The sequence below is a fragment of the Rhinopithecus bieti genome, unplaced genomic scaffold (assembly GCF_001698545.2).
Source record: "Rhinopithecus bieti isolate Rb0 unplaced genomic scaffold, ASM169854v2 scaffold_41905, whole genome shotgun sequence".
Taxonomy (NCBI): Eukaryota; Metazoa; Chordata; class Mammalia; order Primates; family Cercopithecidae; genus Rhinopithecus; species Rhinopithecus bieti.
The window spans coordinates 210,680-238,512 of NW_016817730.1; the positions used below are offsets into that span (position 1 = coordinate 210,680).

Below are 27,833 nucleotides of genomic sequence, written 5' to 3' on the forward strand. Positions count from 1 at the left end.
TAATAAATTCTTTACTTAAATTGGCCTTCTGAAAGTCACAAACCAACATTATGATGAATTGCAAAATGAATAATTTCCCTTCCACTGTGTTTATTTTGAGCAGCAAAATGCTGGAGAAAAATGAAAAAATGTTTCACTAGAAAGAAGGCCATGCCCATAGTGGTTACATGGCTTTGACCTGAATGCTGCTAATGCTGAAGCCAGTAGATTCCCAAAACTGTGTAGGTCTAATTTAAAAATAATTTTTCAGTTGATAATTTTAGAGTTTAACGATATTAATGTAAGGTATAAATAATGAGAAATGTTTTGCTCTCATATAAGCCTGGAGTTAGTTAGCCATGTTGGTGTGGACTAGAGCCATGATTTCTTTGGGAAATGTATTTCTTAAAATCCGTATTTCAGCAGAAAAGAACAAGGCCATTTATAGAATAGACTAAGGGAAAAATGAACATGTGATAGCTATTTTTTAAATCATCATGTCTTACCGAACTACATAGGCAAGTAAATGTATTATGTCTTTGAGTTTAGATGGCCAAATTGAAATTGAACAATTTGTTACTAATACTTAGGTTGGAATTTTAATAGGTGCTTAACATTGAACACATCTGTTCCCATTACATTGTAAGGCACAGATGATACTTTATATAAATAAGATTAAAGCATTACCATAGATAAAATATCAGGCATTAGCCTTGTATACTTTGATTTTAAAATAGTTAAGCTCCACTATTAAAACAGCCACAGTGATCAGAGTCCAGTTCAAATAACAGTGCTTAATATGTTAATCATTAATCTTACATACTTCTTTCTTATTTCCCTCTATGCCTGTATGGAGTGGGAATTGCCTTATGAATCTTGAATTCATTACTGTAATTTGTGTACTGTGCGTTGACTGAAGCCAATTTAAGTCGTATTTTAGGATAGAATTTTAGTTCCTTCACTTTGTGTAGATAGTGGGCCATGGAGTTAATGTTTCATTTACAGTATTTATTACAGAACTATGATGATGTGGTTATGATTCATGATCTTTTCCTGGATAATGGCTGATTTAAGACATACGATAGTTTGAAAAGAATGTTGATGTTCTATAGTAACCATGACCACTGGTCCAAATATCCCAACATAAAAATGCCATTGGCATCATTTTTCTTCCCTTAAAGAAAACCAGAATTACTCTTTTCAAACCAGAATTAGATATGCACAATCACCTAAACCAACCACGTTGTCTTGCAAATGAAGAATCCGAGATCCAGTGAAGCTGATTAGATTGATGGAGATCAGAAAGCTATTAGTGTTAGAGCTATAGCAGGGATACAGAACCTGCTTCCTCTTATTTTGGGGCCAGTACTCTCAAAACTATCCTGCCTTGCTAAAATCGGATAACCACTGCCATTTCATTTATTCACATCCTGAAAACACTTTTTTCTTTTTCCTTGTGCAGTGTCTCCATGCACCCCCAGAAAGACATCCTAGTCTCCTGTGGCGAGGACCGACTCTGGAAGGTGTTGGGCCTTCCAAAAGGCAACGTGCTTCTCACGGGATTTGGCCACACTGATTGGCTTTCAGACTGCTGCTTCCATCCGAGGTCAGTGCACAGGACTCCTAGAAATAGCCTAATCTCTCTAGGAACATGCTTGTTTACTCTGTCTCCTCACTCTGCTGTCTTTGCTGATGTTTTTCTTTCTGCAACAACACACCCTGCACTGAATTTCGAAGTGTATAGACAAATTCCCCCTTGGTTTTCATTATATTGACTTTTGACTGTTTTTGATATTTGGTACATGTAAAACTTAGTCCACATACTTACGCATTTAACCAGAGGAATAAGCTTCTCAGGACAAGCATTATTAACATTCCTTGTGCTCACAAGCCCTGACAAGGCACAGAGATTTCTAGTCAATAATGCATGCCAGAATTTACCTTTGTTAATCTTTGGAGTTTTCCTTTTAGAGTTAATTTATGTACCAAAAAGGATCAGAGAGCAGCGATCAATTTCTTTAAAAATTCAGTGGCACTCAAGGTATTAAAAGAACAAAGCAATACTGAAAATACTGGGCCCTGTAATTTCTGAAATTCACTGAACCTAAATTCATTTGTACCTAAAAGACCAAGGGCACAGAAGGGAGAACATTCTTAAAGACACAGATAGAAAACTGTCCATAGTTCCTTGTGGCCCATTCCTACCGCCAATCTTGTTTTCTGTTCATCATTCTTCTTGGATCTGCTTCTTTGAAACTCTCTGGCCTGATTACTTTTGGTAACCCACAGTTCTTGGTGCTTTTCTAAACCGTTGTATTTGGAAATTTTATTCTTGGGAAGATTTCTTATGATTTATTTTCATGTTTTCACTCAACTCCTTTTTAAAATCAATTTTTCTTTTATCTTTGCTATGAATGTCTATGAAATTAGATAGAACATTTTTACTTAAATTTAGAAATTTGTAAGTTAATGACAAGAGTAAACTAAGTTTGTTATTAACTTCTGAATATCTTTCCAAAGTATAATTTATCTTTAGTACTAGATGTTTGACCCTAATTTATGACCATGCAGTGTATTCCATATCCAGTATGTAAATTAAACAGAGCCTTGCCACCCTCTCACCTCTTAGGAACATAAAACCCATGTTGCAAGCAGCAACAATACAATTAGAAGTATTGCCTATCTCTTATGTAGCTACTGGGCATACTAATCAGATTTTCATAATGCCCTGTTACCATGACAGCCAGTGACTCAGAGATTTTCTCATTAGTGTTTGACCAGCAGTGGTCCTTTTAATAGATCTTCCTCTTTCCCATTCAATTACTGAAATTAATATGAGGTGAGATACATCATTATTCACTTATAATATGAATTTACATTTAGCGCTTTCTTACGGCAGAATTGTAGTAAAATACTGCTATACTGTTTGCTTTTTTTCAGTGCATGAGACAAATATAAGGGGAGAAAATAAATATAACCATAAGTGTTTTTAAATGAGAGATATTGAATAGCAAATGTTCTTTTGTAGAATTAATAAAAAAGAAAAAATGATTATTAAAACAACAACAAAAGGTCTATTTTGGTTTATTTGTGGTGAGACACATTCTGAAAGTGTTTACATCTCAGACCACAAACATTTTATAATCCTTGTATGCAAACCAACACTAAAGAGCATATAAATATGAAAAAATATATATGTACCTACAGATAGTGTTGATGGATTTAAAGTTGTTGAAATTTATGTTTCCTAGAATTTAAATTTGGAATATTTGATTTTTGGTTTGGCTTATGTAATTGGGTCAGTAGGAAAAGATAGTTAATTACTGAAGATAATATATTTCCTAACTAATGGTATACTTTGTCTATAATTTAAAATCAAACTTAAAATAAGTTTGACTTAAATATTATACTCTAATCTGTAGTTGAATCTTCAGTGAATACAATTATAGTCTTCAGAGTCCAGTTCTGGGCTCTGGTTGATTCTGCTTTCTTGGAACCCTAGGGTGGACACAGTATATACTAACTTTTATTTTCCTCCTATGCTCTTCACACAAGAAACATAAACTTTTTCTTATTTTTTTTTCTTTCCTTTGCTTTTCACATTTCCTTTATTTTTAATTTCAGTTGCTTCTAGTTGAATGTTTTCTCTAACTTCCAGCTGGATGCATTCCTGACTACAATGGTAGCTGACACTGTCAGGCACTGTCTCTTCTGCAATGATGACATATCCAAATTTTGTTTGGGGGTCAATTAATCTTTGACATGATTGTGGTTCACCTTGACTGACACCAATCATTCTTCTTTGTCCTATTTCTCATATCATAGCAGACATCTCAAGTGCCTAATAATAAATACAACAGGCATAGTAATACTCAATCAGGCAAAAGAAGAGTGACAGGTTAAAAAAAATGAACTGAGGGGATAACTGACACTTGAGAATCCAGCTAATATGATGTTGAAATACATAAAACAAAAAATCTCATAAAACAAGATGATAGTAAAAAAATATAATAATCAGAAAGACTTCAAGGTATCTCTTTCAACTTTTAATCTGTCAAGTAAACAAAATTGTAGTGGAATTAGAAGAATTAATATGATAGTAAGTATAATTAACAGTATATATTTACCTCTGTACAAGGAGAAAATATAAATTTTTTTAGTTGATTTATGGTTTAATTTTCAAAAAGGCATAAATTCTTTACCCAAAATCTAGCATAAATTCCTCATAGTATAAGTTATACAACCCATAATTTATGACCAAGATTCAGTGATAAAAGGTGAAATGAAGTTAATAACCATTAATGAGAGTAATCACAAATTATTAAGACACATGTACATGAATACTGAGTCAAAGAGGAACTGTAAACTTTCATTACATAGTTGGTAAATGTTACAACTACAACATTTACCAAATTTATGAGATGTATCCAAAGCTGTATTCAGAGTAAAATTCATAGCTTTAAATTCTTTATCATTAAATAAGGAAAAAAGAAAATAAGTGGATTATGAATTCAAATTGAAAAAATAATGAAATACAAAAAGCAAAAGAAAAAATCAATGACAATTAGAAATTAATAAATTAGAATAGATGTATATTTATATATATGTTATATATCAATGAAAACTTAACTTATATGTATAATATATAAACAGTTATATATAAATTAAATATCCATATACATATAAATAATAGACATATATACATGCACATATATATGTAATTTCAGCACTTTTCTGTCCTCAAGGGGAAAAATAATGAAGAAGCTACAATACATTAGATATCCCAGAAAACTGCTGAAAATATGTTAATAAGTGAGGAAACATTAATATAAATAGCAACTTGGAAAGAGTTAGTACTGAATATACAGAAACTAGAATATATATGCACTTCAATTTTTTAGGAAATAATAAATCTCTATGAAAGTAAACATTATCAATACTAAATCAAGATGGAAGAAAAACCTGGACTAGATTAAAAACAGTTGAAAAAACTGAGTTTTAAAGTTTTACCTTGCATGCCCATCTTTAGCAGTTTTATGAGTGAGATTTTAGAAACTTACCAAAACAAACAAACAAAAAAAAAAAAATAAAGAAAAAAGAGTGTTAGAATAAAACAGGTAATTTTTAGGTTCATTACCTAGCCCAAGGACAGAAAAAAATAAAAGGGAAATTCATTACTGGTTTTAAAAATAAAGCATAAGCATAATTTTAAACTTAACAGATATAGTACTCACATGGTAACCAGAGACCCATTTCACTATTATGAATGCAAAACTTTAAAAAATGATACAGAAAATGAAATTCAGCTGTATGTTTAAAAAGAGCAATATACAATGACCAAGTAAGATTTGTACTTGGAAAACATGAAATACATAAATGAACTGACTATGAGGACATCATATAATAAATTATACTAATAGATATTGAAGCTTACTTTAAAAAGTGGCATAAATCTAGCAACTATACCTGTCAATACACATATGTTTGCATACATTGTTAGGTTCCATGTGTTGGAATTGATTAGGGGAATAGATTTTGGAACAGCTAAAAACTATTAATAAGATCTGCCAGGTGAATGTCAAACCTAGATACCATGAAGCTTAATGAGTGAAAAGCAGAATGGTGCTTACAGGAAATAGCTCAAGAGGGGAACATAAAACCAAACAGGTAAAAATGTAGATAATCCCCAAAGTCAAAACAGGAGCAAGAGCCCAAGCTAACATCTGTCTATGGAAGCTTAATTACTTCTCCAGTTGGTGTTTACTCTCTTTAAATGTTTACTACATATTTTCTTTGTTTTCCCCTTAATAATAATGACTACTTTTTGTTGCAACACTAACACCATCTTACATATTTATAACTCAAAAGATGAATGTGGAAATCCTGTAAGTTTTATACAAATATAATGCAGACTATAGAAACAGAAGACATTTAAAAACGTGCAAGTCTTCAAAACACTGCATTGCCTCAAAATAATACTATACACATAACTGATTATTTCTATCTATTGTTTACAGTGGAATTGGTTCTGTTTGTATCTAAGATTTTAATTTCCTCAGTAGGACTTGTCTATCCAGATCTTTTTAAAGAAGGACATGGATAACTTTCATCACTGTGTAACTCGTCATTATTACATATTTACCACTAGATGGAGGTTATATATTGGGAAGATAAAGCGACCTTTGCATTTACTTGGTAGACTGATGGAAGTGTTGGTAGCTGTTGAAAGTGATTCATCAATCATTGAAAATGATAAACGAATGGAACAATGCAGGGACTGTGCATTAGCGCAATCTTTGCACTACTGAAAGAAGAAAACGTACATTGCCAAAAAGTGGGAACATAAACATACCCCAGTGCAAGGTAGAGGTCATACGGGTGGCCCATTTTAGAATGCTAGCTTCACCATTGCTAGTCTTTTCAGGTTTCTCTTCTGTGAAATAGAAAGGATAATGATGCCTACTTTGTAGTTTGATTGTGAAGACTAGTGTTATAATATCTGAAAAACACAAATATGATTGCTAGGCACACATATGCTCAATAAGTGTTAGCTATCATCATATTTTTCATTGATACAAATTTTAGAACTTAAACAGATAGCTCAAACACTGTTATAAAACTGGCAGCCATACAATGGGCTATGAAGGGAAGAGGCAATTTTGTTTCTGGATTATACCAAATCCTGTTGGAAAAATGATATGCAACCATCAACATTAGTTGGTAAAATTGTGTCTAAAATTCATACCCAGTAAATGATGAAGATAGTTATAAAATGAAAACCAAATTCAATTACTTCAAAATGTATGTTATCTAGCTGTTCTCAGCTCATAAAATGTAAATATTTCTTTAAAATTGTGCCAAATTCATCCTATTTTTTAAATAAAAATGAGAAATAATTCTGCATGTTTCCTATTTTTTTTTTTAAGATTTTAGATTACGTTTTAGAAGGAAAACAAATTTGGCCAGAAACATCAACAGAGTTCCATTTTAAAATCATCTTTTTGATTTGTTTTTTGCACAATATAAAAAATACAGTGGTTGAACTTCCTTATCCACAGGCATGTTCTATTTTTGGCCCATTTAGACCAGCTTTGGGCAACAAAAACACAGAGTTACATAATCAATATTCAGGTAAATAATGTTAGATCAGTAAAACTCATGCTACATTACTTAATAATATATTAGTTGGTCTTTACCTACCAGAGGACTGGTTCGTAACACTAATGTCCAGTTCACCAATGCTTGGAGTTGCATTTTCTTCTGTATGACCACAGCTTACTATGTGAAACAGCATGTAATTCCCCACATATCTCGCTAAGTGAAAGCAGTCAGATTAGTGGTTTAAACAATTTCACAGTGCCACATTTTATCCTGAGTTCCCTGCCTGAGTCAGAAATAGAGCTGACAGCATCCTATTAAACAGAACTTCTATCCTTAGGAGCTGATTTATGAATTGTGAATAAATGGACCTCTCCAAAGTACCTCATATTCTCTCTTCGCTGTACAAGCTACCTATTCACATATTTATGTAGTGCCTAAAACCATAGTATGAAAACCCCTTGACAAGTACATTATTTAGATTTTAAAAAATATATATACATGGGACTGGGCACGGTGGCTCATGCCTGTAATCCCAGCACTTTGGGAGGCCAAGTCGGGTGGATCACCTGAGGTCAGGATTTCGAGACCAGTCTGGCCAACATGCTGAAACCTCATCTCCACTAAAAATACTAAAAATTAGCTGGGCGTAGTGGTGGGCACCTATAATCCCAACTACTCAGGGGGCTGAGACAGGAGAATCACTTGAACCCAGGAGGCGGAGGTTGCAGTGAGTCAAGATCGCGCCATTGCACTCCAGTCTAGGCAACAAGAGTGAAAGTTTGTCTCAAAAATATATATATATGTGTGTGTGTGTGTGTGTATATATGTATATATATATATACACATATACATATATATATACATATATATGTGTGTACATATGTATATATACACATATATGTGTACATATGTATATACATATATACACACACGGAAAACTTTTTATTTGGTATAAGCTAAAAGTTAAGAGTACAAATTTCAAATTACTTTTAAGAATACAGATATTGATGTATTATCTCTCTAAAGATTATGATGTCTTCTTTCTTCCTGAGCTGCAGAAGTAGCTGTTTTCATAATCAGGAAAATGTAATAGACTTTTATTAAGACAATTTTGACATGTCCCTGTTAAGTAATAATATTCAACTTTATATTCTTTGCAGAGGTATATATTATGCTTCTGTTCTTAATGTATTTATCACCTTTATGTGAAGGGGCTAAGCATTAAAAATAACAGCATACTTCATTAAGTAGTTTTTTTTTTTTTTTTTTTTTTGTCTAATTCTAAAAGTAATACAGGATCATCACAGAGAAAAGTGTTAAAAAGAAAACAGATATTTCTCACAGTCCCACAACTCAATGAAAACCACATTTTCATTGTAAAACCAAACTTGCAAGTGTTAATTTTAGATTTATACACATTTACAAATGCCCTTATAATAATGTCCATATATAGTAGTTACCTGCTTAATATTTGATCAGCTAATGTTGAAGAGGGAAATTCGGAAAGGAGAGAATCTTTAGATGTATCTGCATTGGGGAAGGCCTGGTTTGAATGTTGACATCAGTTACCTTTTAAACAGCAACTGCCATATGTCAAGTATTGCAATTGTACGTGGCAATTATAATGCTTTGTATATTTACGCTGCTGCTTTCTCTTCCTCAATTTATAGAAATACTACATCGTCTGTGTCCTTTGTATTCATAGTTAAATTGAGGCCATATAACTGATCTTTGGCCAGAGAAATGTGAATAAAAGTCACATTTTCAGCTGTTGCACATTGAAGAGCAAAGTTTACCTCCTTCAGGCTTTCTTCCCTTCTCTTCAGAACCACATGGTACAATGGCATAGCTTTATAATGGCATAAGACTGCTTGCTTTCCATTGAAATGGGATTATAACCAAGACAAATCAAAGTATCTTTGTTATATTAAGCCGTGTAAGACTGGATAGTTTGTCTGTTTGGGCTGCTAGTATTAACTATCCTCTAAAGTGAGATTTTATGTATTATAGATATATAAATATCAAGACACTGCCCAAGAGCTTTCCTCCACCAAGTGGCAGAATCTGGTTTTACGCAAGATGTGACTTTTAAAATCAGACTTATTTTCTGGTATAGGTGTGGCAGAGTACTTGCTTTGTTATTTTATTTAAACACCCAGCGCCTCAGTTGGTCATTTGAAAAGGATGATAACATACATCAAAAGGTTTTCATGAATGTTCCATGAGAAAATATATATAAAGCATTCAGCACAGTTCTGATCTCAGAATAAGCATTTGGTAAAAATAGCGTTATTATGGTTGTTGCTATTCTTTGGCAGAAGTAAGATTCTAACCTTGGTCTGGTTTGTTGTGAAACTAGTAGTGCCTCTAACTCTATTGGCCTGTCTCTTTTTTTCTAGAAAGAAAATAATTTTTAAACATCCCTTAGGAATGCTATAAGCTCGTTAAGGCAAGGTCTATATCTTACCCATCTTTGTATCCCTGGGGCACAGAAGGTCAACTGAAACATTATAGAGAATGAGAAATATTTGTTGAATTAGAATAAACAGAATTGAAGGTGATAGATGAGAAATGTGGCCACTTTCTTTCATTCTCCCACTAGGTATTATGTAATTTTAGGTATATACTCACACATACACGTACCATTCATTATTTCTGATATCCCTTTATCAGAAGAACCTACAACCTAGTATTAGTCCTGCATTGGACATAAAACCCTAAAATACAAAATCTTCTATAAATAATATTACACCAAGAATAAATTTCAGTCAAAGCCCAATAATAGAACCACTTCCAAAATGGCAGGATAAGGACGTTCAAAAATACACTCCTTCATAAAAGCAGAGAGAATATGGGCGGAGAGGAGGGAATGTTAAAATCCACTTTTTCGGAACACAGGAACTTAACCAGAGGCTTGCATCAACCCGAGGAGCACTTATTCAAGAAAAATTGCGGAATATTACTAAGAAGAGTAAACTCTTTTACGTTTTAACATTCTCCAGTCCTAAATAGAAAAGATGGAAAGTGAAATGTCCAAAGGGTATCTGAAGCACACTGACATATTTCTAAGAATATGGAAGGACACATACATGCAAGTGAAGGGCTGTGCACATGCATAGGAAAGACTTGAGAAGGGTTTAATCTCTTGCATCTGGTTGACCTCAAGGACTTGCACAAGCAGGAGGTAAAGGCTAAGCTAAGTTGTAAACTTCAAGATTTTTAAAGATGTGTCCTAACATGCACCAAGAGACACTTGCCAAAGATTGGGTGACTTACTGGTTCAAAGCGTTTAATCACCAGTTGACCAATCATTATTTGGCTATTAAGCTAATCTAGAAGAAAATTCTGTGGCTACACCAAACATGGAATATAGACTTTACTGAATTACCTCAGGAAATTCACACACACACACACACACACACACACACACACACACACACACAGACAGCAAACAGCAGTAACAACAAACATTAGAGAGAAGAAAACCTGATTTCCAGAAATTCCAAGTTATTTAAAATGTCAGGTTTTAAACAATGTCAAAAAATTGAAAACATAAAAAGGAGCAGGACAAAGAACAAAACTTATGAATATGTCATGTTATATGACAAAGTGGCATTAAAGTTGCAGGTGTGATGGAAATCTGTAATCAGTTGACTTTAAAATAAGGAGATTATCTTTGATTATCCAGGTTGACCCACTGTAATCACAAAGTTCCCATAAGTATGGAAGATGAAGGTAGAATAGAATGGTCAGAGTATGAAAAAGGGATTCTCCCCTAGAGAGACCAGAGAGAACCAACTCTTATAACACCTTGACTTCAACCCAGTCAAACTTATTTTGTCCTTATGGCCTCCAGAACTGTAAGATAGTAACTTCATGTTATGTTATGCCACTAAGTTTACAGTAATTTGTTACAGCACAAAAAGAAAACAAATACACTATTCTTCCACAACTATAGTTGAGTTTTATATCCTAACCTCGTGTCAACATACAACTTTGATGAGTTCATTTATTAATTGAGAACATTTTAGTATATTTTTTAAACTTCTCTCTATATAAGATTGTATCATCTGTGAAGAGAGATCATTTTACTTTTTCCTTTCTAATCTAGATACCTTTGATTGTTTTTTCCTTATCAAATTGCTCTGGCTCAAACCTCCAGTACAGTGTTGAATAGAAGTGATAAATGAAGACATCTTTGTCTTATTTTTGATTTTAGGTAAAACGTGATCAGTCTTTCACCATTAAGTATTATGTTAACTGTGGGATTTTTGTAGATGCTTTTATTAGGTTGAAGAAATTTACTTCTATTTCTGGTCAAATATGTTGATCATGAGAGGTTGTTGGATTTTGTTAAATGCTGCTTCTGCATCTGTTGAAATGATCATTTGGTTTTTATCTTTTATTCTGTCAATGTGGCCTATTACATTGATTTTTGTATATTGAACCAACCTTGCATTCCTGAAATAAATGCTAGTTGCTTATGATATACAGTCATTTATATAAGTTGCTGGATTTGATATATTGGTATTTTCTTGATGACATTTTTATCTATATTAATAAGAAACATGAGTATGTAGTTTTCTTTGTTTGTGATGCCTCTGTCTGGTTTTGGTATTAGAGCAATACTGGCCTCGCAGAATAAATCAGGCAGTGTTCCCTCCTGTTCTATTTTTTGGAAGAATTTGTGAAGTAGTAGTGTTAATTCTTCTTCAATATATGGCAAAATTCATCAGTGAAGCCATCTGGTCTTGGGCTTCCCTTTGTGGAAAGGTTTTGATTACTGATTCAAGAATAAGAATTTTTCTACTCTATCTAGGTTATCTAATTTGCTACCATTTTTTTTGTCATATTTGTTGCCATGTTGTTCACAATTTCCCTTATAAATGCTTTATAATTCTGTAAATCTGGTAATGATGCCTTTATATCATTCTTGATTTGAATAATTTGAGTCCTCTCTATTTTTTGTTGCTCAGTAAAGCTAAAGTCAATTTTGTTACTCTTTTCAAAAAATCAACTTTTATTGTTGAATTTTCTATATATTTTAAATTCTCTGTTTTATTTATTTGTATTCAATATTATTTTCTCTCTTCTGCTTAATTTGGATTTAGTTTTTTTTTTTTTTTCTATTTGCTTAAGATAGAAGGTTTGGTTATTATTTGAGATATTTATTCTTTTTAAATGTACCATTTACATCTGTGAATTTTCTTTCAAGCAATGCTAGAATTATCCTATAAGTTTTCATATGTTGTGTTTTTGTTTTCATTCGTATCAAAGTATTTTCTGATTTTCCTTATAATTTCTTTTTTGGCCTAATGGCTATTTTAAAGTGTGCTGTTCCATGTCCATATATGCATTATGCGCTGCTTAATGGTGAGGATACATTTGATAAATGCACCATTAGGCAATTTCATCATTATGCAAACTTTGGAGAGTGTACTTACACAAACCTAGATGGTATAGCCTACTGCTCATCTAGGCTATATACCATAGACTATACAGACTATAGCATAATTGCTATTGCTCCTATATAACAAACTTATATAGTTACTGTACTGAATATGATATACAATTATAATATAACAATATTTTTATATATAAACACAGAAAGATATAGTAAAATACAGTAAAAGATAAAAGTGGTACACCTGTATAGGGCATTTACCATGAACGGAGCTTGCAGGAATGGAAGCTGCTCTAGGTGAGTCAGTGAGTGAATGGTGAGTGAATGAGAAGACCTAGGACATTACTGTACACTACTGTAGACTATAAGCACTGTACAATTAAGCTATACTAAATTTGTTTTAAAATCATTTTTTGATAATAAATCAACCTTAGCTTATGTAACTTTTACTTTATAAACTATTTACTTTTTTAACTTTTGATTATTTTGTTAACGCTTGGTTTGAAACACTGTACAGCTGTACAAAAAATATTTTATGTCCTTTTCTATAAACTTTTCTCTTTTAATTTTCAAACTTTTTGTTAAACGCAAAGACACACACATTAGCCTAGGTCTACACAGGGTCAGGATCATCAATATTACTTTGGTCCACTTCCACATTTTGTCCCACTGGAAGGTCTTCAGGGGCAAAAATACATGTAGAACTATCATCTCCTATGATAATAATGCCTTCTTCTGGAATATCTCCTGAAGGACCTGCCTGAAGCTATTTTACAGTTAACTTTGTTTTATTAATAAGTAGAAGTACACTGTAAAATAATGATAAATAGCATAGTATAGTAAATACATAAACCAGTAACATAGTCATTTATTATAATTAAGAATTATGTACTATGCATAATAATATGTAATATACCTTTAAACAACTGGCGGTGCAGTAGATTTGTTTACAATAACATCACCACAAACACACGAGTAATGTGTAGCCATTTGGCATTATGAAGGCTACCATGTCACTAGGCCATAGGAATTTTTCAGCTCCATTATAATCTTATGAAACCACATCATATATGCAGTCTGTCATTGACTGCAATGACATTATATGGCACATGACTATATGTGTGAATTTTTCAAGTTCTCTTCTAATTGATTTCCATTTTAATTCTATTGTGATGAAAGAGACTATTTTGTATATTTTAATCCTTCTATATCTACTGAGACCTCTTTCACATACTAACATATTATCCTAAAGAACGTTCTGTGTGCCCATGAAATAACATCTTTTCTACTTTTTTTGTATGGAATGTTCTATACATGTGTGCTAGGTCTAGTTGATTTATGTTGTTAAATCTTATATTTCTTCATTGCTTTTCTGCCTAATTATTGTAACCATTATTTAAAATGGGTATTGAAATCCCCTAATGTAATTTTGAATTGTATATTTTTTCCATTAATTCTGTCACTTTTTGCTTCATGTATTTTGGGTCTTTATTAATTTTTTATTGCTACTCCTCCATATTACCACAAAGATAGTAGCTTAAAATAATATAAATTTATTATCCAATAGTTCTGGAGGTAAAAAGTCAGAAATAGGTCTTGCTAGGCTTAAAATAAGGTAAAAATGGTATTGTGCTCTTTCTGGAAACTCCAGTAATATATTAATTTCCTTATCTTTTCTGGATTTGGGAGGCTCTCTGCATTCTTTGACGTGTGGCCTCTTAACTTCAAAGTCAGCTGTGTAGCATCTTCCAGTTTTTTTCTCTGTGTCTCTGTGCTTCTGTTATCACATTGCTTTTTGTCTCTTTAATCTCCAGTCTCCCTTATAAGAACTCTTGAGATTACATTACCTAGTCATTCAAGATAATCTCTAAATCTCAAGATCATTAATTTAACCATACCTGCAAACTCCCTATGGCCATGTAAGATAACATTTACAGGTTCTCGGGAATATTTGTTGGGGAGAGGGCTATTTAACTCAGCCTACCACAACTTATACCCTATAAACTATATAATGATGTTAAAAGAAATTAAAGAAAACCTCACAAAATGGAAAGATATCTCATGTTCATGAATTTGCAAGATTGTATTGCTAAGATAGCAATACTGATCGAAAAATTTAATTCAATCAATAGACAAAATACCAATAGCCAAACTGATCCTAAAATCCACAGAGAAACAGAAGATTCCCAGACTAGGTAAAACAATCTTATCAAGAAGAATGAAGTTTCACAACTTACTATTATACAAAGCTATGGTAATCAGGACAGGTGTAGTACTGGCATGTGATAGACATATAGATCAGCAAAATATAACTGAAAGTTGAGAAATAAACCATTACATTGAGTTGCCTGATTTTCAACAGGGTGCCAAGATAATTCAATGGGGAAAAGATAGTTGTGTCAACAAATTGGGTGGGACAACTGGATATCTACATACAAAAGAATTAAGTTGAATCCCTATTTCATATCATACACACAAATTAACACAAAATGTATTCTAGACTTAAAAGTAACAATGAACACTATAAAACTCTTAGAAGAGAACAAAAATAAATCTTTGTGACCTTGAATTGAGGAATGGTTTCTCAGATATGATTCCAAAACACAAATGACAAAAGAAATAACTTCATCAAATTAAAATTTTTTACACTTCAGAAGACAACATCAAGAAAGTAAAAAGACAATCCATATAGTGGGAGAAATTATTTGTCAATCATGTATCTGATAAAGGACTTGTATCAAGAATATAAAAACAACTTTTACAGTCCAGCAGTATAAAAGAAAACAGTTTAAAAATTATTAAAGCATTTGAATAGACATTTCTATAAATAAGCTATACAACAAGCCAATAAACACCTGATGGATATGTTTATACCACAAGTCAATAAACACATGTAGGACACTCAAAATCATTATTTATTAGGAGGAATACAAATAGAAAGCACAGTGAGATATCTCTTTATAGCCATTCATATGACTATAAAAAACAAACAGGTAAGTGTTGGAAAAGACATGGAGAATTCAGAACCCTCAGCATTTCTCATAGGATAGTAAAATGCTGTAGCTACTTTGGAAAAGTATTACTTTCTCAAAATGGTAAACATTTGGTCAACCAAGGATCCAGCATTTCCACACCTAGCTATATACGCAAGAGAATCAAGAGCATATGTCCATGCAAAAACTTGTATACAAATGCATTATAATAGTAACATTATTCATGATAGTTAAAAGGTGGAAATAATCCAAATGTTCATTAATTGATTAATGGATGAATGAGTATGCTACTGACATTTAAAACTGCAGTTATTAATGAAACCAATCTTTCATTGTATATTAGCAATTTGCATTTATTTCTCTTTTGTAAATAGTGTACTTGCCTTTTTTACTTTTAAAAAATGCTATTTATAAGAACTCTTTATTTGTTAAATATAACCATTTTATATTATGTAAAATGTGGTGATTTTCTGGGCTTATTTTACAAAAAATTGCTTACAGAGGTTTTCTTGGTTTAATAATTGCTTTTTTTGTTATTGTTTGATAGCACATCTTTTCAGAAGTTTATGCAGTATTATCTACCAATCATTTTATATTAATGTCTTTGCCCTAATTTATGAAAAAATGTGTATTTCACCATTTATTTTTTCTGTTCTATTCCGTTTTTTAAAATTTCATGTTAAATCAGTTAATTTTATTGTGACTGTAGAGCAGGAATATAATTATTTTTCTTTTCATTAATTGCATGAGCTGTAGGATCAAAATAAATTTCTTTTTTATTGTTTTATTTATCAAGATTTATAAGGATATTGGATGTATAAACAACTCTCTAGTTAGTTGGTAATAGTACTTACTGCCAATGTTTTATACTGAGATTTTAAAATTTTCAAGTCCTTTTAGTTTATTCACTTCTTGATAATTATTGGCTTCTCATCAAGCATAGATCCATGGTGTTTCTTAATTCAATGATTCTTATAAACACAAGTTTTCTCATTTTGAATAAAATGTTGAATCTCACTTCAGAATCTTCAAGATAATTTTGTTCATATTATTTTATAATTAATTTTCGGAGTAATCTTTTGTTTTCTCTTTTAATATTTCTCTTAACATATATTAGATTTCTCAAATTTATCATCTATTTTTATCAACCTTATCTAATTCATCTCTCTTCCCTTCTCTCAGCTAGGGATGAAGTTAAAAAATGATTTTTTACTTTAGTAATTAACATTTGTAAAAAAAAACTTATGTTTATTGCTTCCTTGCCAATTTTAATTTGATAATTATGTTTTCTATTACTACACTGAAGTTATGGGTCTTTCAATTATCTATAAACAATTAAGCACCACACATGGAACCCAGCTGGGAGTTGTAGTTCATTTTCCCCTGGAAGGTCAGGAAGTGGCCTCAGCTATCCTCTTGTTTTTCTATATCCCCAGTTCACATCCATGGCTGCTACTTGCCACTACCAGTGTTGGGACCCACCCTCAAAAAGCTCTAATTGAGACCACGTGAAAATAGCTTATTTCACTTCCATAAAGCTGTCATTGCATGAAGTCTTACTGTTTTTATCAGTCATAAACATTTGGCTCCAATCTGACTTACTGTATGGCGGGCAAATATTCAGTTTCCACACACATAATATATTTAGATTATGGATTCCTACTTAACAGACTTCATAGGATGTAGTATTTCACTTCCACTTTTTTTTTTTTTTTTTCAACTTGGAATACAAGGATGAGGCAGCTCGGAAGGGACGTTCTTGGTGCAGCCATCCTGAGCTTCCTTGTGTTTTTTAGCTAGCTCTTGCTGCATATTGAGGAAACTGGGACTCTGTCCTTATCTGACCAACCCAAGAAGCTGCCCATGGCCTTGTTCTTATAAAGCATTGCTGGCTAGGGGCACCCCAGATAGTGCTTATCAAATTAGCAGAAAATGTTTGAACACATGTAACTGATAACATTCAACTTAACAAAACATATATTCAACATATATGGAAGTTATTTATAGTTCTCAGTGCCTTACCTGAATACCTCTTATCCTATACCCCATATTTATAAATATCCATATACCCCACTGTATTATCCTATCCAATCTCGGATTTTTCCTATATCGCTACAACCTGTTCTAACTTCATAAGTGCTAAGGTTTTGGTGCTAAGTTGTCTTGATACTTTTTGAAACATGATTTGGCAGTTTTCTAGTTTTTTTCTTCTTTCATGTTACTGAATAGAGTTCAAAGAGAGCTATTTTCTTTATTTAGAAGTGCTCTCTTCCTCTGATTTTAGCATCATTTCAAAGGTCTTATGGTTTGTTGGGGGGTTAGTGGGGGACAGGTGGGGAAAGAAGAATTAATTCAATTGGAAACTATTCTAAATGTGTTGGCTTTCCATTTATTGTAACTGCCCCTTGCTGAAAGAAGCCTTAAGGCTTCATGAAGTTTCTGCGTGTGTTAGTCCTTTACCCAGAAATCAGCCTGCATTTGAGGTCCTAGGACGCTTCAGGCTTTTCACTCAAATCTAGAGGGAGCTCCCACTGGGTATTCTGTTTGTGTTTTATCTACTTTTTCCAGAAAACACCCCTTGCTGCCGTGATCTTCTGTATATTATGACAACTAGCTCCATAAATTCCTCTCTTTTCTAAGAAGGTATTAGGTGGATTTCCCAGGCTCTTTGTTTAGGGACTTCTTAATGCTGCTGTTCTTTATAGGCAGAGAAGCTAAAAACTAGACGTTTTTGTATTACACTGCAACCAATTTGGTCTGCGTATATTTAGTAGATATACCTTGACATCTTGGGCATTTGATGACAAATTTACTAGTTTCCAGGCTTAGAACTCGTTGTTCCTTGGTTTCTATGTTTTCTTGATTATTCTTATGAACACTGGGTAGAAGTTAGCAGCCTGATTCCATGTTGTCATCTTCTCAGACACCCATACTGTTTTTTAAATAGATGATTAAAATTGACCTTAAAGGTCATTTTCACTCTTGAATTTTTATGTAAGCAAATTTTTCCTAAAACTATTTATGTAGGCAAGAAGTTTCTTGGGTGAAATAGTTGCTGTCAAAATAATGCCTTCAGGAACTGTTAAATGTCATGAGGAACTAACATTTTGCCTCTAGTTAAACCAAGAATCATTCAACTGTATCTAAGCTGTAAGGAGATATTAACTTGTATGACCCAACATTGCTGATTGATGGCCTGATTAAATTACAGAGGAAATCTTGGCAAGTTACTGCAGTTTGTAGAAAATGTTGTTGCTCCACAAATATCAGTAAAGCTCATAGTTCTCACTTGAGAAAGGCCCAATCATATATCTCAAGGCCTTCTAACTGAGAGTAACACCTGGAAAGACATCAAGCCCTCTTGTCAGTAGTTCCCATTCTGGATCTACAGTGTGTTTTGATGTAAATGAGAATTAGGGCCATGTCCATATGGGTAAACTGGCCCGTCGATGGCTATTCTATTTAGTTTCAACTCTCTTCAGAGGTTATATCAGATACTCAGCAGTCTATCACAGAGTGATCAATAGCCTTTAAAAGGACAATAACATGACAACAGCAAGTTATCATACTTACATATAATTACTGATACATAGTCACGTAAACAATATAAAGGTATTAGTATCATTTTAAACATACCATTGTTTTGAGACTAATATCACCCTTGTTGGAGATGACAAACTTTCTCTCAAAGGCAATTAACCTACAGATAATAAACAAAGGCTGAAGCAAATTATAACTTTATTATAGAGGACTAATTAGAAGAAGATGAGACAAAAGGCAAAACAACTGAACAAGGACTATTGCACTAATCCAGGAGAAATATGACCAAGTCTTACCAATCCTTTTCAACCAGGATTCTTCAACAGAATTAAACCCTGGGGAAAATTTTGAGTGACATTGTCTCAGTTCTCCAACTCCAGATGTATAGGAATCAAGTTATTGTATTACATTCAATGAGTACATCAGTATATTACAGTTTACTCCTCTTCCTAGAACCCTCATTGAGAAGGTGCAGCTAAGGCCCAATCAGCTGTGATAGAAGGAAACAATGGCATATAAAGATGTGTAAGAGATAGACTCAATAAGAATAGCACTCACATAGTAATTGAAAAAGAATGAGAATTTAATATGGTCATAAGTTTTTAACTTGAAAGCCTTGACTCCTGAGATAAGGAATACAGGTAAAGAAACAGATTTGTGGAAATTTGTATTGGGTTTTTTGAGTTTGAAATGCCTGTGGAACATCTAGGTAAAGATACATGAATCTGAATCTCAGAAAAGAAATTAGGGTTTGTGTATGAGTTATCTACTGTCACAATAATTTTGCATAACCACCCCCAAATTTTTAGTTACCACAAGAATTATTTCTTTAATTCATGATTCTGTAGGTCAACAGTGTAGAATGGGCTTATTTAGGAAGATCTGGTCTCAGCTGGGCTCCTTTATATATTTGTTTCTGGGCCACATTAGCTGGATGGTTCAGCTTCTGCTGGCATCAGCCAGATAGCCTCTGACATCTTTCATGTTTCCGCTTTTACAAGCTTCTCACATCCCTCCCACAGGCTGGGCTGAACTATGGTTTCACAGAGAGGCTCAAGTGCAAGCTCAATCAAGTTCAGCTATGCAAGAAAACAAGCGGAAGTGTGCACATTCTCTTGAGGACTAGGCTTGGAATTGGCACAACATCACTTCCCCCTTATTCCATTGGCCAAACAAAGCTCAGAGGGAGGGAGTGTGGAGACTATAAAGCTACAGGGTTAAGGGCTTGGATGCAGGAAGAAGGGGAGAATTAGGACCATTTTTGAATTCTATCATTTATATACTTGGGGTGACCATACATCTAGGTTTGCCTGGAAAAGTCCCAGTTTATTCCTGTCATCCTTACAGAAATATTTTTTTTAATTGAGAGAATCTTGCTGTGTTGCCCAGGTTGGAGTGCAGTGGTGCATCATAGCTCACTGCAGCCTAGAACTCCTGGGCTTAAGCAATTTTCCTGCCTTACTCTCCATAGGACCTGGAACTATAGGCACATGTTACCATATCTAGCTAATTTTTTTTTTTTTTTTTTTTTTTTTTGTAGAGACAGGGTCTCACTATATTGCTCAGACTGGTCTCGAACTCCTGGCGTCATGGGATCCTCCCACTTTAAATCACCCCCTTGTTACTCTAAAAAGTATCCCAATTTTAGTGATAAATTATATGGGAACTCTACAGTTGGTGGGGGGTGGTTAAATAGAATGGATGAACTCATTGAAAAAATCTGTGAAGTGAGCAGAAGCGTTAAGATAAGTTTAGAGTCCATCAAAGAGGTTCCAGGAAGCAACAGATGAGTCAAAACAGAATGGGTCTGAGGAAGCCACGAGAAAAGGGCTACATGAAAGAGTACTAAATGACAAGGTCAACAGAATCAAGACATAAACTATTAAATGAATGTGTCTGTTGTGTTTGTCAACTAGAAAGGTTTTTACTGAATATGTTCAGAGGCTTCATAGCAGTGGGTTGCGGTGAATTAAAGAGTCAACTAATTCTTGTTCTCACACTGATTTAAAATTAAAACTTTAATTTGACTATTTTGGGTCTTATATTTAAAACAAAAGGGACAAGACTCTGAGGAATTGAGATCCTCTGAGTATTAACATTTTCAGGGTCTGGATACTAAATACAGATGCCAGACTAAAACCAAATGTGTAAGAACCAAGACCTGTGACTTAATTTATTCTCTATCCATCATTTTTGACACTAAATAAAAATGATCTGGTGTGTATTCATTGGTAATTTTCTAATTTTATTTTATTATGGCTGTAAATTCATTTTCCTTCATGTATTTGATGTCTTTGATTGATGCAAAACTCAGTAAGTCCTACTGTAGTTACATTAAATATTAACCAGAACATTATTTTGAAACATTTGGGAAGCTGTGATATCTCAGCCTGATCCAAAACCTTACTGAGTATATTAAACACAGCAGCTAAAAGACTTGCCAAAATATGTTTGACAATTGTCCTAACTTTGATGAAGAAAATAAAAAAATACCAATTTCCCCAGTAGAGAATTTACTGTAAAAAGCATTGCAGATCTGACATTGTGTGAAAGTTTCCAACTATAAGCAGGTGCAGACTTAATGGCAGTAAATGACATTAAAATTTTTAAATGACAAAACCTGCATTTGAAATGTAGGAACACAGCTTTTAGTTATTTGAAACTTCAAGGATAACTAATTGACTAACACACAAGGGGACAGAAAATCTGACTAGTATTAACTTTGAACCAAAAAAAAAAAAAAAAAAAAGAAAAGAAACTCAGAATCTTCATGTAGTTGAATCCTTATCTTAGCTGCTACTTACACGTTGCAAACCTATTTTGTGTAAGTGAACATCAAATTCTCTTTGGGATTCTCAATTTCATTTATTTGGTCAATAAAAAAGAGCCTTCTTATGGAGAAGGAATAAGTCACATATAAATGAAATACAAGAGATTACACCAGTAGCTGAGCTTTTACTTTGACTAATCCAATAGCTTTGGCCAAATATCTCAATGTCAAAAGCATTATAAGTATTCTACAAAGTAAGTCTGGACAAGAGAAATCAATAAGAAAGTATTGGATTTGATTAAAATGTTTACTTTTCCCTTCCATCTTTCCCCTTCTCAAGTTAAATGGCTCTTTCTCATACAAATCTGATCTTCGTTATGGCTATTGGCTGGCCTTGTTTCTTGTCATAACTCCACATCTAGAACTCATTTCTGCATCATATACTTCTCTTTCTCTCCATAATTTCAGTATTAGGGTTCTCGCTCATATGTCATGTTCTTTGTCACTGAATTCATGACAGACTTTAAAGAGATTTTACAAGTCTCATTTACACAAATTATTTATTTTTGTCTTCAACAATGTTAAAATGCATGATGTAATTTTTATAGAAGAGAAAACATGCTTAGCAAGATAATTCTGCCAAAGATTTCTCTGCTTGGCTATATAGTTAAGTCTTTTCAACTATTTTGCTCATCAAAGATGCTTGGACATCAGAGAAGATTCTGTAAAAGTGACCTTAATATTGATCTTGCACCTCAGTGCCTTTAACATGTATTTTTTTCTGCTTGGAATATACCCCAAACTCTTATTTTCTTTGTCCTTTTTAATCTGTCTTCAGGGTTGAGCTTTCAAATCCATTTATTAAGGATATCTTTCCCCAACCCTTAAATTATTATTTAAGATAATTTCCCAGATAAGTTTTTCTGTTTATATGTCTTTATAAGAATCATGATACATGTTTTTTGTTTGTTTGTTTTCATTTTTGAGATAAGGTCTCACTTTGTCATGTAGTCAGGAGTGTGGTGGTACAATCTTGGCTCACTACAGCCTCAACCTCCCAACCTCAAGTGATTCTTCCACCTCAGCTCCCCAAAAAGCTGGGACCAGAGTCACATACTACCATGCCCAGCTAATTAAAAAATCATTGTTTTGTAGAGATGAGATCTCACTATATTGTGCGGGCTAGTCCCAAACTATTGAGTTCAAGTGATCCTGCTGTCTCAGCCTCACCAAATTCTGGGATTACAGGCATGTGCCACCACTCCTATCCACATAAGGCATTTTTTTTATGAATGCCTATGTTCTCTATTGGGTTGTGAACTTAAAGAGAGGGCGAGGATACCATAATGTCCACTTATGTTTTTCCAACACCTTATGGCACTGAAAAAATATTGTCGTCTGACTAATGATCTAATTGCCATTTTAGAGCCTCATTATATCATTTATGGATTATGATACAAACTGCCTTATTTTCTGTGTGCCTCTCTCAAGTCCATATTTTCCAGGCCTGACTGATTTGTGATCTTAAAACATGGCTTTTATCACATTACATTCCACAATCACACTGTCACTATCTGTTATTTATGGAAAGAAAAAAATAATACTCAGTGTATCATTCATGACCCTCCATAGATTGACCCAGATCAAATTTCTGACCTTGTCATTCCCTCTTCTCTCCAACACAAGTACTTTGTCTTTGCCAAAGTAACTGATAGAATGGATTCAGAATACTTCTTCCTGTTCATCTTTATTTTGACTTTCTACTTGTGTTCTTACTTATTTTGAATTCTCTCTACCTTCTCATTTGTTTATATTATTGATATAATAATTTCTTTTCATTTGGGCAGATACCTAGTGGTAAGATTGCTGGATTGAATGGTAGCTCTGTTTTTAGTTCTTTGAGAAATTATTATATTGTTTTCCAAAGAGGTTGTACTAATTTACATTCCCACCAATAGTGTATAAGCATTTCTTTTCCTTCTTATCATTGCCAACATTTATTTTTTGACTTTTAAATAACAGACTTTCTAACTAGTTTAAGATGTTTTTTCATTGTGCTTTTAACTTGTGTTTGTCAATATGCTTTTTGGTCACTTGTCTGACTTCTTTTGGAAAATATCTATTCATTTTCTTTGTCCACTTTTGAATGGGGCTATTGGGAATATTTGTTATTGTGGAGTTGTTTGAGTTCCTTGTAAATTCTGGATATCATTACCCTGTCAGATGCATAGTTTGCAAATATTTTCTCCCATCCTACAGGTTGCCTGTACACTCTGTTGATTATTTATGTTTCTGTGCAGAAGCTTTTCAGTTTAATTAAGTCTATTTGTCAAGTTCTGTTTTTGTTGCTTGTGCTTTTGAGGTCTTAGTCATCAATTCTTTGCCTAAACCACTGTCCAGAAGAGTTTTTTCTGTTTTCATTATTTTAATAGTTTCAAGTGTTACATTTAAATTCTTAGTCCATCTTAAGTTGATTTTTGTGTATAGTGGGAGATAAGGGTCCAGCTTTATTCTTCTGCATATAGCAATCCAGTTTTCCCAGCACCATTTTTGAAAAGGGTGCCCTTTCCCCAGTGCATGTTTTTGACAATAACTTTGTCAAAGATCAGATGGATGTGGATATGTAATTTAATTTCTGGGTTCTCTGTTCTGTTAATCTATGTGTCCATTTTGATACCAGTACAATGCTGTTTTGGTTGCTGTAGCTTTGTAGTATAATTTGAGGTCAGGTAATGTGATGCCTCCAAATTTGTTCTTTTTGCTTAGTATTGCTTTGTCTATTTGAGCTCTTTTTTGATTCTCTATGAATTTTGGGATTGTTTTTGTCAATTCTGTGAAAAATGACATTGATATTTTGATAGAGATTGCATTTAAACTGTAGATTGCTTTGGACAGTATAGTCATTTTAATGATATTAATTCTTCTAATTCATGAGCATGAGATGGTTTTCTATTTGTCTATGTTATATATAATTTCGGCTTTTATTTTAGACATAGGGAGTACATATCCAAGTTTATTGCATGGGTGTATTGTAACCAAGTAGTGAATGTAGTACAGAATATGTTGTTTTTCAAACCATGACCTTTTCTCTCCCTCCCCCTCCTTGTAGTCTGTCATGTCTATTGTTCCCATTTTTATAGCAATGTGTGCTCAATCTTTAGCTCCCACTTATAAGTGAGAACATGTGGTATTTGGTTTTCCTTTCTTCCATTGGTTCACTTTGGGGTATGATCTTCAGATTCATGCATATGGTTGCAAAGAACATGATTTCATTCCTTTATATGGCTGTGTAGCATTCCATAGTGTGTGTTTATCATGTTTTGTTTATCCAATCCAACATTGATGACCATCTAGGTTGATTCTTTTTCTTTGCTATTGTGAAAAGTGCAGCAATGAACATATGAGTGCATCTGTCCTTTTGGTATAATGATCTTCTATCCTTTGGGTATATATCCAGCAATAAGATAGCTAGGTCATATGGTAGCTCTGTTTTAAGTTTTTGAGAAATCTCCAAACTGGTTTCCACAGTGGCTGAACTAATTGATATTCCCACAGTGTATAAGCATTCCCTTTTCTCCACAACCTTGCAACATCTGTTATATTTTTTGCTTTTAGCAATAGCCATTCCGAATGGTATGAAATGGTATTTAGTTGTAGTTTTAATTTGTATTTCTCTGATGATTAGTGATGATGAGCATTTTTTCATGTGTATTAGTTGCTTGTATGTCCTCTTTTGAGAAGTGTCTGTTCAGGGCCTTTGCCCACTTTTTAATGGTGTTACCTGTTATTTGCTTGTTGATTTGTTCCTTATAGATTTTGTATATTAAACTTTTGCCAGATGCATTGTTTGAGAATATTTTCTCCCATTTCAGTAGATTGTCTGTTTACTCTGTTGATAGTTTCTTTTGCTGTGGAGATCTTTAGTTTAATTAGGTCCCACTTGTCAATTTCTGTTTTTATTGCAATTGTTTTTGGCAACTTAGCCAAAAGTTATTTGCCAAAGCTGTTGTCAAGAATGGTATTTCCTAGATATTCTTCTATGATTTTTATAGTTTGAGGTCTTAATATTAACATTTAATTCTTTAACACATTTTGAGTAAATTTTTGTATATGATGAAAGGTAAGGGTCCAGTTTCATTCTTGTGCATATAACTATCCAGCTATTGCAGCACCATTTATTACATAGAGAATCCTTTTCCCGTCACATATTTTTTCAGCTTTGTTGAAGATCATATGGCAGTAGGTGTATGACTTTATTTCTGGGTTCTCTATTTTGATGCATTAGTCTTTGTCTCTGTTTTTGTAGCAGTGCCATGCCATTTGGTTACTGTAGCTGTACAGTATAGTTTGAAGTCAGATAATGTGATGCCTCAGGCTTTGTTCTTCCTTGTTTGAATGACCTATGAAGGTTCTTTTCTGGTTCCGTATGAATTTTTGAATGTTTTTTTTCTAATTCTGTGAAGAATGGTGTTGGTAGTTTGATAGGAATAGTATTGAATCTGTAACTTGCTTTGGGCAGTATGGTCATTTTAATGATATTGATTCTTCCAATCCATGAACATGGAATATTATTTTGTGTTGTCTGAGATTTGTTTCAGCATTGTTTTGTAGTTCTCTTTGTAGAGATCTCTCATCTCCTTGGTTAGCTGTATTTTCCTAAGTATTTCATTTTCTTTGTGGCTATTGTAAATGAGATTGTATTCCTGATTTGACTCTCAGCTTGCACATTATTGGTGTATAGGAATGCTACTGATTTTTATATATTGATTTTGTATCCTGAAACCTTACTAAATTGTTTTATCAGTTCTAGCAGCCTTTTGGCATCTTTAGGTTTTCCTATGTGTAGGATCATATAGTCAGTGAAGAGAGATACTTTGACTTCTTCTTTTCCTATTCAGATGCTATATTTGTCTGTTTTTATACTGCTATAAAGAACTGCCCAAGACTGGGTAATTTATAAAGGAAAGAGATTTAATTGACTCACAGTTCAGCATGGCTGGAGAGGCCTCAGGAAACTTACAATCATGGCAGAAGGCAAAGCGGGGAACAATGCACCTTTTTCACAAGGTGACAGGAAGGAGAAGTGCCAAGGCAGGGGGAACAGCCCCTTATAAAACCATTGGATCTCTCGTGAGAACTCACCATCCCAAGAACAGCATGGGAGAAACTGCCCCCATGATTCACTTATCTTCACCTGATCTCTTCCTTGACACATGGGAATTATGGGGATTACAATTGAAGATGTGATTTGGGTGGGGACCCAAAGCCTAACTATATCAGATGCCTTTCATTTCTTTCTCTTGCCTGTTTTCAGCACTATGTTGAATAGGAGTGATGAGCATAGGCATACTTGTCATGTTCCAGTTTTCAAGGGGAATGGATCCATTTTTTGTCTGTTCAGTATGAGGTTGGCTGTTGGTTCATCATAGATGATTCATTATTTTGAGGAATGTTCCTTTGATGCCCAGTCTTCTGAGAGTTTTTATTATAAAGGAATGTTGGGTTTTATCAAAAGCTTTTTATGGATCCATTAAGGTGATCATGTGATTTTTGTTTTAATTCTGTTTATGTGTTAAATTATATTTATTGATTTGCACATTTTTGTGCAATTTATTGATATATTTGTTGAATCAGCCTTGCATTGCAGGAATAAAGCCTACTACCTCATGATTTGTTAATGTTTTGATATGCTGCTGGATTCAGTTTGCTAGTATTTTGTTAGGAATTTTTGTGTCTATGTTCCTCAGGGATACTGACCTGATTCTTTTTTTGTTTTTGTTTCTCTGCCATGTTTTCATATTAGGCTAATGCTAGCTTCATGGAATGAGTTAGGGAGCAGCCCTGATCCTCAATTTTTGGAATAGTACCTGTTCTTTCTCAATCTGTTAGAATTCAGCTGTAAATACAACTTATCCAAAGATTTTGGTTTATTTTTTCTGTATTCAATTTCAAATTTTGCTATTTACCTATTCAGGATTTTAATCTGTTCCTGGTTCAGTCTTGGGAGATTATTTGATTCTAGTAAGTTATATATTTCCTCTAAATT

General features: G+C 33.4%; 1 protein-coding gene across 1 annotated transcript in view; it reads left to right on the forward strand.

Annotated features, from left to right (window-relative positions):
* LOC108517970 (sperm-associated antigen 16 protein-like) overlaps positions 1-27,833 on the forward strand; it is a 521,001-nt gene that overhangs the window by 185,126 nt on the left and 308,042 nt on the right. The window contains exon 2 of the mRNA XM_017856103.1: positions 1,442-1,585. Within this exon, the coding sequence (XP_017711592.1) occupies positions 1,449-1,585 (137 nt within the window). The 5' untranslated portion in view covers positions 1,442-1,448. The remainder of the gene's footprint in view (positions 1-1,441; positions 1,586-27,833) is intronic.